General features: G+C 44.8%; 1 protein-coding gene across 5 annotated transcripts in view; it reads left to right on the forward strand.

Annotated features, from left to right (window-relative positions):
- foxp4 (forkhead box P4) overlaps positions 1-16,709 on the forward strand; it is a 71,572-nt gene that overhangs the window by 41,725 nt on the left and 13,138 nt on the right. For 4 of the 5 annotated variants that reach the window (XM_037250787.1, XM_037250788.1, XM_037250789.1 and 1 more), the window contains exons 4-9: positions 5,804-5,926; positions 8,778-8,909; positions 11,753-11,888; positions 13,811-14,012; positions 14,649-14,747; positions 15,860-15,958. In XM_037250787.1, coding sequence (XP_037106682.1) covers positions 5,804-5,926; positions 8,778-8,909; positions 11,753-11,888; positions 13,811-14,012; positions 14,649-14,747; positions 15,860-15,958 — 791 coding nt within the window. The remainder of the gene's footprint in view (positions 1-5,803; positions 5,927-8,777; positions 8,910-11,752; positions 11,889-13,810; positions 14,013-14,648; positions 14,748-15,859; positions 15,959-16,709) is intronic. The other variant, XM_037250791.1, reaches the window with a different exon arrangement.

Below are 16,709 nucleotides of genomic sequence, written 5' to 3' on the forward strand. Positions count from 1 at the left end.
CTTGAGTGTCGCCGTTATCGTAATTGCCCGTGGCACGAGTGGGCGGGAGCCCAATTGGCTGACACAGTAGCAACTGGCGGCATGATGCTTGGCGCTCGCTCATATGGCGGGTGCACATATACCCACTTGGCACGGCTCGCCGGGGCACACTTAACACGCTGCCACTTGGCATGCACACATACAGATTAGCGCCCATACGTGTGTAATTGAATAGCGAGGTGTCCTGTTTTCATGTATTATTGAGGAGCGTGTTTAATTAGGAGAAAATGTGAAAACACTCATTAGAGGAATGTTAATGAGTGGCGCTCTGAAGAGGCCTGGAAGCAGCACAGCAGGTTGCGAGGAAGTGAGTCATGTTTGTCCAAAGCTAAGATTTAACTTTTTTCTGATCATCTGTGTTGCTCCCGCTTTGCACCAACGCACAAGTGTGAGAAACTCAAGCACACATTGTCCGATAGTCTTTATAGTAACCAACAAAAGTATGAGAAAAGATGAGTGTTTTGCCTCTCAGAGTGGGACTCAAGCAGCCCTTCTTTCCCTTCTTTCCCATTATTTCCTTTTAAAGTGTTTTTCCCCAAGCACTCCTTTTGTCCACTCACTGAAAGTGTTTAGTCGACAGTTTCTCTCATTTGATGTTCGGGGGGAATTGCAAGGGTGCGGATGTGTGTGCGTCTGCGTCAGACAGGCGGGGACAGAACAAAGCTGGGGGTGGGCGGGGTCCTGACAGTTTGGGGGAAGAGGTTGGGATCGGACTCGGCTCTGGCCGGGATGGAGTTGAAGGGTCTGCTTGTGAGCGTTGGAGTGTGAAACTCTTATTTTGTGATTTGAAACATGAGTGAAATCAATAATGAAATTTGGTCAATAACAGCCACTCCTCACACTTCCCAACCAAGCGGCCCGAGTGTGTGTTTGCCTGTGTGTGTTTCTGGAACTGTGTTGTCATTTTTATTCTGAGGCACTGGGGCGTTAGATGGACGGTAGGGGAGGGGAGGGGGGGAGTGGCTCGATTTTCCACTTGAACTTGATGCTCTGTCACTATCCTCTGAAGTTTCTTTGATTTTCATTTTGCCCGTGCCGTGTCAAGGAGACTATTTGGCACGAGTGCGTGTCTACATGTGTACGACCAGAGCGTAGCGTTCACCTCCCAGCTCGTTAATAGGCCGCCGGAGCCCCGACTGGAGCTCCTCGCACCCCTCCCCTATCTGTTTATCCATGTGATCCACTCATGCACCATCTTCAAGTTCTTTGTTGCTCTCAGTGGTCTTCCTATAGAGAGTCTTTCACACCCGTGTGTCTTTTAATAGTGACAGATGTGGCATATTTTATTAGGACTATGTGAAAGCTAAATAACTCACATGACATCGTATGACACATACCTGCCACCTATGAGCAATATGCCAATTCAAGAGAACTATCGCCAACATGAAAAGTTTCTCGGGACATTTCTTCAACCCCCCCGACATAATATACACAGTTTTATGCACTTTGAACTATCATTATTACTGATGCTAATTAAACAGTATCCTCCTTAGGGATACTTATTTGGCTTCCCGCCAGTATGAGTTGTTTGTGTCCTCCTGGGGGAAATAAAATTTCGAGATCCGAGGAGGCGGGATGATCAGAACATGCCTGTCTCTGTTCACCTTAACTTTGCTCATCAGTCTCCCCCTCCCCAGACTAATGTGGCCCCTGGCCCCACTGTGGATTAGTGTGTAGGGGTACTCACCGCACACAATGGAAGGCCTTTTAATTCCAGCAGCGGTCTGACCCTGAGCTCCAAACACTCTTTACACAGTAGGGACTCCTTCAGTTACTTCTTTTCCCCCCTCATCGCCTTTCTACTTCAGTCTGCTCTTGTCGAGCCCTTTTTGCTTTCAAAAAGCCTGTCACCCCGCCACACCCTCCTCTTATAACTTAGCGAGAGGGGGGGGGGAGTGGGGGAGACAGGTTGTTTACCTGGGGAAGGATAGCTTTTGTAGAAACAAGTCCAAGTTCAAGACGAAACATGGAGCTTCAGCACACAACCAGCTTTGTGTGGAGACTTGATTTGGAACGGAGGCAGACCCCCCCCCCCCCCTTCCCTTGCGAGTATCCCCTCCGTGACAGAGGAGGGTCATGCATACATGCAAACAACACAAGATTCCATGTTGTATGCACAAGTCAGGCTTTCAGGGACATCAAGGTTTGTGTGTGACAGCGAGAGTAACAGAGAGGGGAGAGGTGGTAATGCTCGGTGACAGGGATAAACAGCATTGCTGGGGGGCAGGGAGGGGAGGGGGGGGCTCCTAGCAGGGGAGCAAGAGGGGAAGGAGGAGGTGTGTGTCAGCCTCTTTCTTCCTCCCCCCCTTGTCATTTTTTCAATTATCCCTCTCTCCTATGTGGCCCTGTAGACCCAGAGGCAAGGTGCACATCATTTAGAGTGAGCGCCTGTTTGGATGGTGATTATGGCACCTCTGCTTGACTCAGATTTCCCTCTTATTATTATTTCTTTTTGCATGTTAATGCATTCAATAGCTGCGATGTAGACAATCGTCTAATTGAATAAATAACTTGTATTACATTTGCTTCACTTTTGGTGCAAGCAGCAGAAGGTTCAGTTCACATGAATGACCACAAGTTTGTGCCCTGACTGACTGGCAACAAGTCCAGAGTGCAAGATGGCTCGGATAGGCTCAGTGGATCCATTTGGCAGAGTTGAGCTTTTGGGTGTTTGTTAATACATCCAAGAAACCCCAATCAGATGAAAGGTGAAGACGATATCCAAAGTTCAGCCCTTCCTAGGAGATATTGCAGCCTGTCTGTATATAAACATGGAGCCCGCTTTTTAATATCAGACGGTCGTCCTCGCCATCTTCCGAGGTTTCATCCGAGATGTAAAGTGGGGCTTTCCCTCATTCTTGTTTGAATGGAAAGTCATCATGGGAGAAGAGGAGAGAAGGATGGATCCCTCATTGAAATGCAAGCAACATCCCCCCTTTTCTCCTCTCTCCTCTGGGGACTCCCTGCCTTTCTCCTCCTTTCTGTTTCCCATCTTTCAGACGCTCCCTCTCTTCCTTTGTTAATCAGTTAAACTCCCTCTTCAAACAACCCCTCTAATTACTCCTCCACTCTCTGTAAACGACAGGGCTGTCTCTTGCATCTCGTCTCCATCCCTCCCTCGCTGCCACCCCCCCACCGCCAGCTCCCGCTCGCTACGGCAGGGGTTGACCTCTGTCAGCCACCAGTCGGCCCTCAGCAGTGTGCTCCTGTGCACGTGGATGACTGATTCCTGCATGTTAATGAAAGGCGCGATTCACTACGGTGTTTTTATCTCAGTGTTGGCACAGTCACATGACTAGAATTTACCGTTGGGGAAAAAAAAGCTTGTCTCTAACATAATAAAACTAAATAAAAAAAAAAAAGGCGAGATGAAACTTTCCTCATTGAGTACCTGTTGGCTGCACTTTGTTTTACTTGATGAGGGATTTCTTCATTTTTCAGCCCTCATTTTCTCCCACTGCCACCCAGCCCCACCTTTCTGGCACTAATCTACACACACATCTCCCTCTTTTAAATTAACACGCAACAAGAAAAAGGGGGGAGTGGGCAGAAGGGGGGAAAATTAAATGCATTTAATAAACGGCTGACTTCAAATCGCCCAGCTTTTCAGCCTCCCCCTATTCAACAGCCCCAATGAAAGGGAAGAAATCATTCAGTGGGAGAGACAAAGCCGAATGAAAATATAATTCTGCATTGTGAGGCCCTTTTGTCCCGGCCCGTCAAATCGTTAATGGCAGGGCTTTTGTTTTGAGTCGTCGCTTACCGCCTGGCGGTGTCGTATGGCGGTGGCATCGCGTGGCCCCGTAATCACCACGCTTTGTGATATTAGATTATAGGGGCAATTAATGGCATCAAACCGTAACTACTCAGCATTCAGGTTGTCACACACTCATTCAGCCTTCTGTACATCCTCACACATGAGTTCCGTATATCAGCACCATTAGCCAGCATGGGGAAAAGGTGCAATAATTATTATGAAAAAGTCAATGGCGGTGTGCATAAAATACAATGTAGGAGTTGTCAACATGAAAGAAAAGGATGCGCAAGAGCAATTAATTACAGCTTTTCATTTGGCAGCCTCCAATGACAAGACCCGGCGAAGGAGGCGCGCCGGCATGATGCCAAATGGCGGCCAACATGGCTTCCACCTTGCTTCCCCCGCCTCTCCTCCTGCGCCTTTTACTTTTCCAACTGCCACCACCCCAGCCCTCCGTTATTAATGCCGCCTGCCCCTGAGCTCAATCACAAATTTCCTAACACAGCTTATTCATGCAAGTTGAGTTCGGCTCTGCATGTGACCTACAAGAACAAACAAACAAACAAACAAAAAACTGCCCATACTGGTGAGTTCAGGCTGCCAAGAAATGGGTCGATAGGTTAATTAATGCTGGTACTTCATGTCAGGCTGAATATGTAATGTCATGCAAAAGTAAAAAGAAGTCAACCACTGGAAGGGATAAAAAAAAAAAAAAAAAAGGCAAAATAAACTCTTCCTTAACTTGAATGCCACGTCACACTTTATGGGGGTCACATAATGTTATGATTCTATTATGATTCTATCCAAAAAGTCCAAAGCAGCTCTTCACCGATCTGGCATTCTTGTGACCGATGAGCTGTTTGACTGTGATGGTGACAAATAATTCTCCGCGGAGTGGATGTAGATAAATGGCCAGTTTGTGAGGTGATAAGTCATGCTTGTATTTCTCTATTAAAGTGCCATCACTGCTTAACAGGCAGGATTATTTGTATTGCTAAGGCAGCAGTATAGTTTATTGACGTGTAGGCAGTGAAGGAAACGTGATTCATCCCTCAGCCTGTTAGGAGAGACTCGACATCCACTTTGGCAGTCACTAAAATCAGATTTGTCTTTATTTCCCTTAATTGTTTCCGCTATCATCTGTCTTTTCATTTAATATGTAAAGCTGTTTTTTTTACACATTAATTTAGCATCTCTGCTCAGCCCTCATGTCTGACTGAATTATGTGATTAGTTTTTTTTTTCAGTTGTAATCAGATCAGCTCTGCCTATCTATTTTGCACGCTGTTTTTTCTCCTTGCTGTGTCTTTGCTTGCCTGCCGCATGCTCTGATGAGATAGACATCTCACGGTGACAGCTGAGATGTTGTTGTATGTCTTTCCATAGCCAGGCTTGTATATGCGGGAAGTAAATTGCAAGCAACCGTAATCATGTGTTTATGGCGGGAGATAAGATGTATTTATTATTTTGGAGATGAAGATTGCCTATCGGAGCATGTATTTCTGCTGCTGTCCCATAAATTGTCTCAATTATTTTTAACAACGCTAGCGCAGTGAAGGAACGTGCCAAGAAAATATGCGTGATCTAGAACTAACCTTTTGTATTTTTTCTTCCTGTCTCAATTTAGAATATTTATTTTATATTTAATACTAAGTGTTGTTCTTTATAGTCAGTTTTTTGGCTGACTAGCATATGCGTTTGTTTTTACTGGCGTATGGGGCAGTGACGGTTCAGCCCCGTGAACTCTGCCTAGCAACAAGTCTAAATTGTGTTTTACTTGTAAATGTTGTCGTAAATGAATGATTTCTGTCTTACACTTCCATTAAAGGTGACATTGGAGTACCTTTTTTAAAACTTTAAGTACATTTTAACGAATTAGCTCGTTAGCTAATAAGACAGACAGACATCCCATGAGGAAAATTGAATAATGATTAAGGATCACATAAAATTGTAGCTTTGATTGTGTTCAAATAATCAACTTTTGAATGTGTTTATTATGTTCCTGTAGGTCCCTGTATCCATGGCTATGATGAGCCCCCAGATGATCACTCCGCAGCAGATGCAACAGATCTTGTCGCCCCCTCAGCTCCAGGCCCTGCTGCAGCAACAGCAGGCGCTCATGCTTCAGCAGGTGAAACACATGTGCCAAAGTGCACACATGCACACACACGCACACACACACAGGTGGTGTCTGGTTGGACTCACTCCCACAGCAGCATGTTTCGATGTGTCTGATGTTTCATTGTGCAATGACACAAACTTGGTGTGCCTGCATCTCATTTCATGCTGTGAGCTCATAGAGGGTAAACAAAGGCAAACATTCTGACTCATGCACATTTTTTTAGTTGCTCCTCCTTAATATTATTACTACTGTGGATGATGTTATTATAACTAAGCATGACCCCACCTGTAGGCACACACATGCACTAACTATTTTAAGAATGCCTCATGTATTCAGCGCTGCCATGACAACAGCCAGCAAACAAATAAACACTACTCATCTGCAAGAGATCTCTCAAAAATTCAGACACAAGATGTGAGTTGTGATTCAGAAGTGTTTGTGCCAATGGAGCGGCGCACTAAGCCCTCCATTTACAATCTTATCGGATCGTTCACTGTAATATCCTTCATCTGCATCATTTTCAGTTGCTAAAGGACATCTACAAATCACATGATTTGTGAGCATAATGGTGGCCAAGAACCTTCTCCCCTCGTCTCTGACAGAGAAGTCAGGCTAATAAAACCATCGCGTTTCACATCATTCTCCCCCTTAATTAACCGCAGCATGGACTTGCTTCGAATCTATATCTGCAAGCTAGCACTTTGGCGCCGACTGACACACACACAGAAACACACAGAACGAGACAATCAGCTGACATATCACTCAACAGAGCGTTAAATTTCATAACCCCGTGGCAGTACAGCAATGTATAAAAGTGGTTTACGGTCCACTACCACATCATATTTGTGTGTATATGTGTGTAAATTAACCTTTAAATTTCTACATTGCTACAACTGCTCTGCTGGTTTGTTCACGAAGGCAAGGTCATGGTAATAGGCTGAAGAGGTGAGTGCCTCACTTCCATAGTCTTAATGCATAGAGCCACTGAATCAAATCATTAAAAGACCTTAATTATCACTTAATTATTCCCTCAACTCACAATTCGGCAGTCGAGTGCGTGCGTGCGCACGCGCTCACTTGCGTGTGCATTTGCATGTGTGACGAGGAGAGGGATCAGGACAAGTGAGGCAGAAAAGAGATATTAACCCCGCCTGAGGAACAATAAAAGAGCGGCAAGAAAGAAAGAATGAAAAGTACTGCGTCTTCCAAGCAAGCAAATTTAAGATAAGAACGTACGTCATTGTTGAAATACAAAGTAAATTATGCAAAATTCAAGCTATGGCCGGGATAAGACTCAAACTGGGAAATGTAAAAATGGCGTATCGCACACAAAAGGAAAAGGAGCATTACGGTTAGGATGTGCACCGGTGTCTAGTCGGCCGCATGGCGGGTCAGACGTATGAGAGACGGACGGCGGCAACTGCCGCTGCGTGAAGTCATTCTCTTGTGAGAAGCCTCTTTGAACATTTGATGCACCATGAAACAAAGACAAACTGCAGAGGCAGAGGCGATCTCAAGAGGATAACCTCCCTTGCACACTTAAGCGCACACTGTGGTCAGACTTTCCCTGCTCGCCTGGTGTGCGAGATTGTAATCTTAATGGAGCGGCCTGCCTAAATGACTGATTACTAACACAAATGCACAGACAGGCTGTGGTCAGTCAGGGGAGACAATGCTTGGGTGTTTGCAAAGTGTATTTTTTAAATGAAAGGATGGTCCCAGCGGAGGGGTCTGTGGTGGTGATAGTGCCGAACAGAGCTGACTTTTGTGCAGCTGGCGCGAGATCAATTCCCACTCAGGGTCGTCTGGATGTTTGCATAATATATATTTTTTATTATCTCTCCATTCCGCTTCTGTGCAGTAAATGTGAAGCTTTGGTGACATGAGTGACGAAACAAGTAAATGTCCTATTCACAAGTTTTAATTATGATTGTTTAATAACAAGATGTTATATTTTTTTGACTGCCACAAATGAGTTATTTTGCTTTTTTTGTGTTATCCTTTAGATTCAAAAAGTGTCAATTTAATTAATGAAAGATACAAAAAATACCCAGCAATATACATAAAAACAATTTCAAAACAAACTTATTAGAGGACAGTAAATTCAAGTTCAGTAGTCACAATTATTTAGCTGATGTAAAATATCCTGCAGCAAGTAGGAAAGTTGTGTATTGATGAGTTCTGTCTCTGATAATGTGCTTTGCCTTAGTGACACTGAAAAAAAATGCTGTTGAATTTTATTTCATTAATTTGTTGCTTGCATCCAGATCCAAATGATTATATTTTTGCAACCAAATACAATTGCGTAAATTCAACACATATGAAGAGATAGTCCAAATAGTTCCCCTACCCAAAGAATGAATTATTTTAAACGAGTAGCAGTAGTTTCAGTAGGAACTTGAAGTTCAGTGCTTAAGTAAACATGTAGTGGAGTCCCACCTCTCAGCAGTGTCATCTGGGATCGCCTGCAACCCCTTGCGTTGATCTCATGAATAAGTGGTGTAGATAATGACTATCTGTGTGTAATTCCCTCAGAGGGATGTGGCCCTGCTCAATGTTATAGACCCTCTGGAAGTATGTAGAAAAAAGAAAGAAAGACATCTGCCACCTTCAAAACGTTTTGCCCTCACAGTGGCGTGCGTGCAGACGCATTTCCCGCCACCGCCGGATCCTCGGATGCAATGTTTAATAATTGCCTTGCAACAAGTCAACACACGTTATTTTATAGCAGCTCTGCCATGTATGCGATTTGCCGTTGGACCACACGCTGCCAGGATAATTAACGAAAGCAACCTCGGCATGCCGATGATTCTTGCATTGTTGACGTTTGGTCGTCTCGTTTTTGGTCTTCTCCTTGCAGCTACAGGAGTACTACAAGAAGCAGCAGGAGCAGTTGCATCTGCAGCTCCTGACTCAGCAGCAACAGCAGCAGCAGCAACAACAACAACAGCAGCAGCAGCAACAGCAGGCCGGAAAGCAAGCAGCAAAAGAGGTGAACACAAAGTGCACACTCATTTCATTTAAGTACACTTTGAAATATACAAGTGGCCTTAAATGCATCAAAAAGTGGTTGACACGAGAGCTTGCAGAAAGGAAAAAAAATCCATCAAGTGTCGAACGTATTGACTGTGCGGTAGGCTACATATGTTGGCCCGTCGTCATCTTCTTTCCTCGTCTTCCTTTGTGGTTTGCGGTCAGCTCATCTCCAGGCAAGCATTAGCGAACGCACGCTGTCATTTTCTCCGGCATGTCGGAGCGGCGTAGGAGTGCCGTGCCAAAGCCCTCATTTACATGCCTTCGACGGTGGGCCCGAGGTGAAATCTCCATGTAGGAGGGGTCTTCCTCTCTTTTAATTGTCAATTAACCCCGCCAAACGCCGGAGGCCTCGCCTGCTTTCTCGCTCTTCTTCCTTTTTGCTTAGATAAATACAAACGCGCTGCTTTAACCACAGCTGCAAATCACTTCTGAGGATCATGTCGCGCCCGATCAAAAAGATTTCCTCTTCATGGGACAAGATTGCATTGAACTGCGCTCTTTGTCTATTTTTCCAGCTTCAAAACAAAAAAATAAAAACATGCCAAATATTTTGGAGAGAAAAATGATACATTCATGCAAAAATCCAGAGACTGAACTTAGTGCCACATACTACATCTGCTCTTTTTGTCCTACATACCAGAAAAGCAGCAGTGACTCCAAAGAGGAAAAATGTCATCAGGATCATAGAAGCAATAATGTAGCATATTCGAAAATGAGGAAAGTGGTGCATTCATGCTTATTCTGGCTGCTCGATATAATAAGCTAAGTTGGCAATAAGTCGCTAACGATAATAGCAGAAGAGAAACAGAATGCACATCGGAAAGTATTCACCATCCACGCTGTAATCTTCCCTCTCTCTTGTCACATTTCATTGAAGTTATGGCTTTAATATTTCGAGCTGTGGTTAACTTTTTTTAAAATACATCCTTCCTGACATTATCCGAGCATTTCTCTTCTTCCCCATACAAGACAGGAACACATTTTACTAGTCCCTGACTAACAGCGGTGAAATTTGTCGACTTAAATCAAAATCGTGCCTGCGTATTAAATAATGTATGTTATACGAGAGCTAAAGTTTATGGATTATGGGAAAAAAAACACTCATAATCCACATTTTGACTAGCAGGCTTGATCTGAATTTTAGAAGTTGAAAAGGAGGAGTTGACGAATTAGGAAGCAGCGTGCAAATCATATGGTCACCATCTTGCCCCTCAATTTGCTAATTTAACAAACCTGAAAACAAGTGGCGGCAAAGAGGCACCTGAGACTTTCTGACAAAACCACAAGAGGACACGTCCTACATTCCATTTCTTCTCCCAAAGGACTCAAACCGGCACACCTCGCCGACAGCGGCCAACCACGTCGAGCGTGACCAAAGCAAAGCAGTTGTGCTCAACTGCCATGTTTGCTCTTGCATTCTCCCCCCTCTTCCCAACCACTGTCCCACTTTTCACTTTTTTGTTGTTGTCCTGTAACAACTCGACAATCACTGGTCGTCCACGTATACACTTGATGTGTGCTGGGTCACTGCACAAACGCATCGACTGGCGAGAGGATGCACGTTGCAAGTAACAACAAGCATTTACTTCAACAGATCATGGCCTATGTGTGGAAAAGGAATTTATAAAGGCTAACAAGAAGATAGTAGGAGGCGGAGAAGTGCGAGCAGAGGGAGGATAAAACCTTTAATCACTGCAGCTCAAGTGGTGTTGACTTCTTGACCTTTTCCCTATTTTTTGCCCGCCTTTTTTACGCATGGAAGTGCTGCATTCCAAGACTATGAAAGTGTCAGTGTTTTTGTGCGTGCGCACATTTGGGACTGGTCAGGAGTCAGCTTAATGAAGTGACTCTGAGCATCGCAAGAGATGTGTGCGTCTGTCGGTGACCGTCCATTTGTGTGTGCGTGTGTGCATCTGTGTGACTGGCAGGCTCAGACAGTGTGTGATGTGCTCATAAATCACATTGACAGCCTGTTACAGCGCTAGCTTTGACCACTCAGCCACAGCTAATGTAAACAGAACACAGACACACACACACACACACACACGTGCACACAAATGCACACACGCAACGTGCGCTTTAAAGAAGGACATATCTCAGGAGAGAGTGAGGGACAGAGGGGGGCAGAGGAGCAAATGAAATGGACAGACATGGAAAAAAAGAGGGGCAGTAGAGCTGGACAGAAAAGAAAAGAGCGGAAGGAGTTTGCTTATGGAAAAAACATGCCGCCATTGAATATAGGAAGTAAATGTATTTATTACAAAACAAAAGTTGCACGTTTCCTATTGTCCTTCCATAACTTCACATGCAGTCAGCGCTGCCACCACACATTCCCTCGCCAGGCTCCAGTCTGAAAGGAAGTGACCTAGCTGCCCTTCCTGTGAGTTGCTCTCTGTTCATGCTGCCAACTCACTCTCTGCCCCACACACACACAGGGGCACACAATAAGCAGGTCCTCAAGCCATTTTTTATTATTTTTTTCTCCCCGCAAGTTATCTGTGAGAGATAAAGCTCATCACTCTGGGCTTGGCCTGCAGGGACTTCAAACGGCTCAGCACAGTGCCGCTCAAGTCTAGCCTGGGAGAGCAGGAAGAAGGACATTTATCACTCTAACACACACACCCACATGACCTTTGCCTCAGTCTTTTTTTTCCCCTCTTCATCATTATGGCCATTTGATGACATGACAAAATAAAATCTCTTTGCTTAATATGCCTTTCCTTGAATTGAGTCCTAAAAGCAGGAAACTGGAGTTTTAATTTTTTGTTTCTTTCTTCCTCCTCCCCCGGCGTGCAACAGCTCAGCAGCAAGCAGCTGGCCTTCCAGCAGCAGCTGATCCAGATGCAGCAGCTTCAGCAGCAGCACATCCTTAACCTCCAGAGACAAGGCCTGGTTCCCCTGCAGCCCACCGCCGCCATGCAGTCTCTGCAGCAAGGTACGCCGACGCAACCCTTGCAGGCCTCTTGTGAAGCCTGCTAAGTTCATTAGGCTCAAAAGCAGATCAAAAGCCTATTGGTGGCTTTTGGGAAGGTACTCATAATAGGGCAGATATGCTACTAATTCCACAGTGCGAGCGAGGTGTGCGCACTTGTCATTAAAATTAGCCAAGGATATCATCAGAATGCTATTTTTATCCCACAGTTCCTTCAATTTGTCTGCTGATAAAAGTTGGCTGCTCCACCCACATCGACCACATTCATTCATTCACATATTGCTCATAAATAAGAATTTTTTACCTTTTATCTTACCCACAATTTCCTGCTCAATTTTTATTACGTTACAAGTTAAATGAAAAAAATAAAACTTGGTGTTCTTTTATATACAATTACTAGGAGCAATTAGGATGATATAAAAGACACTTTGCACTTAAGAGGGTCTTTTTTACAACACTGCATTTTGGTATCTCCCTCTCTTGTGCTTTCCCTGCGTATCCAAAGTGGAATTTCCCTGCAGTGTGAAAGAGCCGGCCCATTGTGACGGCTCAGCCAGGCGTGAACCGAAGCATTCCTCGGACCAGCCATGCCACACAAACACACACACACACACATGCATACACACGCAGAAACGCTTGAGCACAAACGCGAATAATTAAACACTCACACACAAATGAACACACTAGTGGACTGCCTCAAAAGGCTGTTGTGTCCGGCTGGTAAGTGGGGGCGGGGGGGCAAGAGGGCATCTCAAGAGCTGCAATAAGATAGAAAAGCTGCTCAGATGGCGTAACTGTACAAAAAAAAAAAAAAAAAACGCTCATCACATTGTGGTTAAGCCAGCAAGGAAACTGGAATTGAATATAAAAGGCCTAAATTGCAGGTTGTTGTCTGGGATTTAAAAAAATATTTTCATATTTTGAAGCATATCTTGTCTTATCTTCAACATGAATGTCTCAGTTCACTGAGTATGTTGAAGCCAAGCCACTAAATAATTGAAGCGACTTACTACACCCTGCCAAGTATTTCCGTTTCAAATATACTGTGACAGTGGAGGGGATATATTTAATAATAATAAATAATCATAAGAATTATGAACAGCAGCAATATGAGGTTGGAATGTTGCTGTTCCCGCCCCTACTGGAAGGCAGATGCATTTCTGATCTTATTTGTGTATTCATTCTTCCTATTTATTTCTACAAATGTCTTAAGTGCTCAGCTATGAATGTGTTAACGTGCTCTTCACTCATCAATAGCTCACTTGGCGTGTTTTCTGTTTTCACAAAGCGGTTGTTTAAAGTTTTTGGGCCGGCTCGATAAGTTAAACAGAAGGAAACGCTCTGCATTTTTTACAGTGAGGGTGTATCCATAGATTGATCGGGTTTCTCGGGGTAATAAGTGCTCACACTGAGAACTCTATAGCAACAAGAGGCCTCATTCCTCAACAGTGAGAACTTTTGTTTTGGCGGGAGCGCTGGAGAATGCATTCAAAGCAGACATAATATTTGTATTGCTGCAAGGTCGCTATGTGCCGACACGTATGTGTGCGCCGGGTTACATTATGGCATTTTAAGCATCTCTCTTGCTTTGAAATTGAAGCAGAAATAACAAATCTGTGCTCAAAGGGTACCTCGACCCAGTTGAGACAAACAGTGCCAGCCACAAGCTCGAATCACCATTAGCGCTGGGAACGCATGTATAAATTAGCTTTTGGTTAGCTTGGGCTGCCACTATTGTCCTCTCGCAATAAATCTCAGGGGCCCAAACGGCCGCATTGTGATTTTAATGAGTAGAAATTAGAAAGGGCTGTCTCTCTCTCATCAATATCATATTAACCGCATTTCTTCTCAATTCAGGTCTCTCATACGCATACATTTCATTAAATAACCTCATTGTGATCGTCTTCATTGTCTTCGTTGGGCAGCCATGTGTCCGTCGGACCTCCAGCAGCTGTGGAAGGAGGTGTCGGGCGTGCCGAGCAACGACGAGGCCTTGAAGCAAGCCGAGGGCCTGGACTTGAGTACCAACAGCTCTAATTCTACCTCAGCCTTCCCCAAAGCGGCCGGCGCTCACATGCCACTGCACAGCCTGCCCAATGGACAGAGCCACACCCCAAAGAGAGACAGGTACAAGATGCGTTGACGTATAACGCTGACTAGACACAAGATTAGGTACACCTGCACAATGCAACTGTTGTTTATAATAATAAAAAAAAAAAATCAGATGGAAGAATAACAATTGTATGTATCAAAAATACTAGTGGTATTTGGTATCGGTATTGGTAACTACTCAAGTTGTGCTTTGTGTATTCGTATTCATTTCACAACATCTTGATTATTACGCTTGAAGCCATCCAAAATTAGATTCGGTGGGTGTACCCAATGTCGTGGCTGGTCAGTGTTAGTGTCCTTCCACTGTGTGACCTGTCGTCTTTCTAATTCACACTCTCCCTATATTTCAATTTCCTGCCTTCCTTTTCACTTTTTAGCCATTCTTCCCTTGCGACACGTGCAACACACCGCACGGCACCAGCGTGTTAACTCATTTGATAGAGAGTGTGGCTTAAGTTATGTATGTAGTGTCGGTATGCCGTCAACCACATGCTAATATAGGAGAGGATGAACGGAAGGAAGGAAAGACGTGGTATGGTGCAAAGATCGAGATTGATAGATGGATGTATTTTTGCCGACGAATGAACACACACATGATATTGGGGTGATGTGGTCCCATGGCTTGCTCATGGGCTTGTCTCCATTTTTAAGAGCCAGACTGTTTGAGTGGATATCCTCCTTCACCAAGGCAGACAGTGGCGATGACCATGCCCCCCCATACTCCAAAGGCAGCCAACCCCCCATCAGCCAGTGAGTAGTATGCACGCACCACTCACACATGCGCACGGTCCACACCCAGGAAGTCACTTTGGATGGCGGTTCCAAGAGTGATCAAGATGAGCGAGATGCGGGGAAATTTTGCTCTCATTGTATCTAAACAATGGATGCAGAAGCAGGCAGCGTTTGTCGTTTAGCCTGCTAAGCTAATGCATGGCTGATGTGGAGGAAAATGTGGTTGCCAGCAGTTTGTCACGGCTGCTGTCTGAGCAGCTTCTGAGTTGACTCAACCACAGCCAACACACACACACACGCACGCACACACACACACACACACACACACACCGCCCCAACCCCTGCATGCACATTAGATCAGGAAGAGGTGAAAAAGAAAAAAGGGAGAAGGACGGAGACATGTTTCCATCTGCGAAACAAATGTTTTTTGTTAGACGACCTCATGATGTTGATTTGGTCGGATCCTCATTCCAGTCCTCACACACACACACACACACACACACACATGCACACACGCGTACACAATCCTCATGTACGTATATGCAGAGATGACAGTTGCCAGAGAAAGTTTAGATCCACATCTGCTCCACACCAATATGCACACACATTCTACTCTACAGTATGTCGTGTTTGTTTTACTACCACGCCGCTAAAGCCAAGCTGGCCCAGTTACAGCAAGCACACGAGCGCTTACCAGAATAACCATCGTTCGATGGCGGCCGCTGCTAATCAGTCTCGGAACGAGTTGGGCCCCGTGCCGACTCTGCGTCAAGACCTGAAACACAAGAACCGACAGCAAAACGAACACACTGGCGCACACACGTGCGCCGCATGCACGCCAAGGACAAACAAGACGGGTCATGGATTTGAAAATATGCTTCTGAGGTTGCTGGAGCGATCGCCTTCTTCTTCGCCTGGCTTCTGTAACTGACCCCACTCTGTTCTATCACGCTTTTCGGCGCACTTGGCTCGGCGAGCGGCACAAGCTAACCACACTCAGATGGCGCTGTTGTTGCTACTGCCGCAAACAGTTATTCATGTGTGGTCGATTGACACTTTCCTGCTCTCCGTTCTCGCCTATATTGAGCGCGTGTTCTGTCGCGAGACCTAACCGAGCTCTCTACCCGCAGCCACGAGGAGCATGCCGGCTCCCATCCTCTCTACGGCCATGGAGAGTGTAAGTGGCCCGGCTGTGAAGCACTGTGTGAGGACATGGGACAGTTCATCAAGTAAGTGTCTGGAAGTTCTTCTTCAGCCATATCAGGCACCAGTATTGATGTTGATTTAGATTTCAGGCACTGATGTCTCCTTCCAACTATTCTTGGTTGTTATCATCCAATTTGGCAGTCGCTCATTTCTTTTCTCATTAACCACAAACTTTGGACCACATCAAAACAGTCTTCAATTCCATCTTGAATTGTAACACGTTGCCTGTCATTTACAAGGGACTCGATTTGATCCCATGTATTAAAAGAAACATGACTTCTTATCAGATTCAGACTGTAGAAAGATGAACTAAAGCCCCGGTGGAATGTTGAACGTCACTCACTGATGTATTTTAGCACCTCTCAGTCTTCAGTTGCCATTGATTGCATCATATTCAACATAAGCAGTACACGTGTATACATTGACACCGTAAAAGTTTACTCAATTAACTAGCAGTAAAAAAATAATAATAATAATGTGGGTGGTGGGGGTCGCAAATGTCCGCTCGTAGATGACTCCAATGCTGTCTTTTGAAATTGCTCATGCTGTCCAGATAATTCCATTTCCTTTAATGCCATAAAAGGGACTACTATATAAAGTTGTCATTCATTTTCTGATCACAAGAATATTAATGGAGGCCAAAGCAGACAAAAAAAAACAACAACAGATAACAATTGTGTTGATGTGGATATTGAAAATTTGTATTTCTACAGCTTTTTTTTCATCAGTGTTGTGGTCCAGTCCCTCCTGTTGCTTGTTATTAGCCAGCATGAA

This window comes from Syngnathus acus, chromosome 5 (genome assembly GCF_901709675.1).
Source record: "Syngnathus acus chromosome 5, fSynAcu1.2, whole genome shotgun sequence".
NCBI lineage: Eukaryota > Metazoa > Chordata > Actinopteri > Syngnathiformes > Syngnathidae > Syngnathus > Syngnathus acus.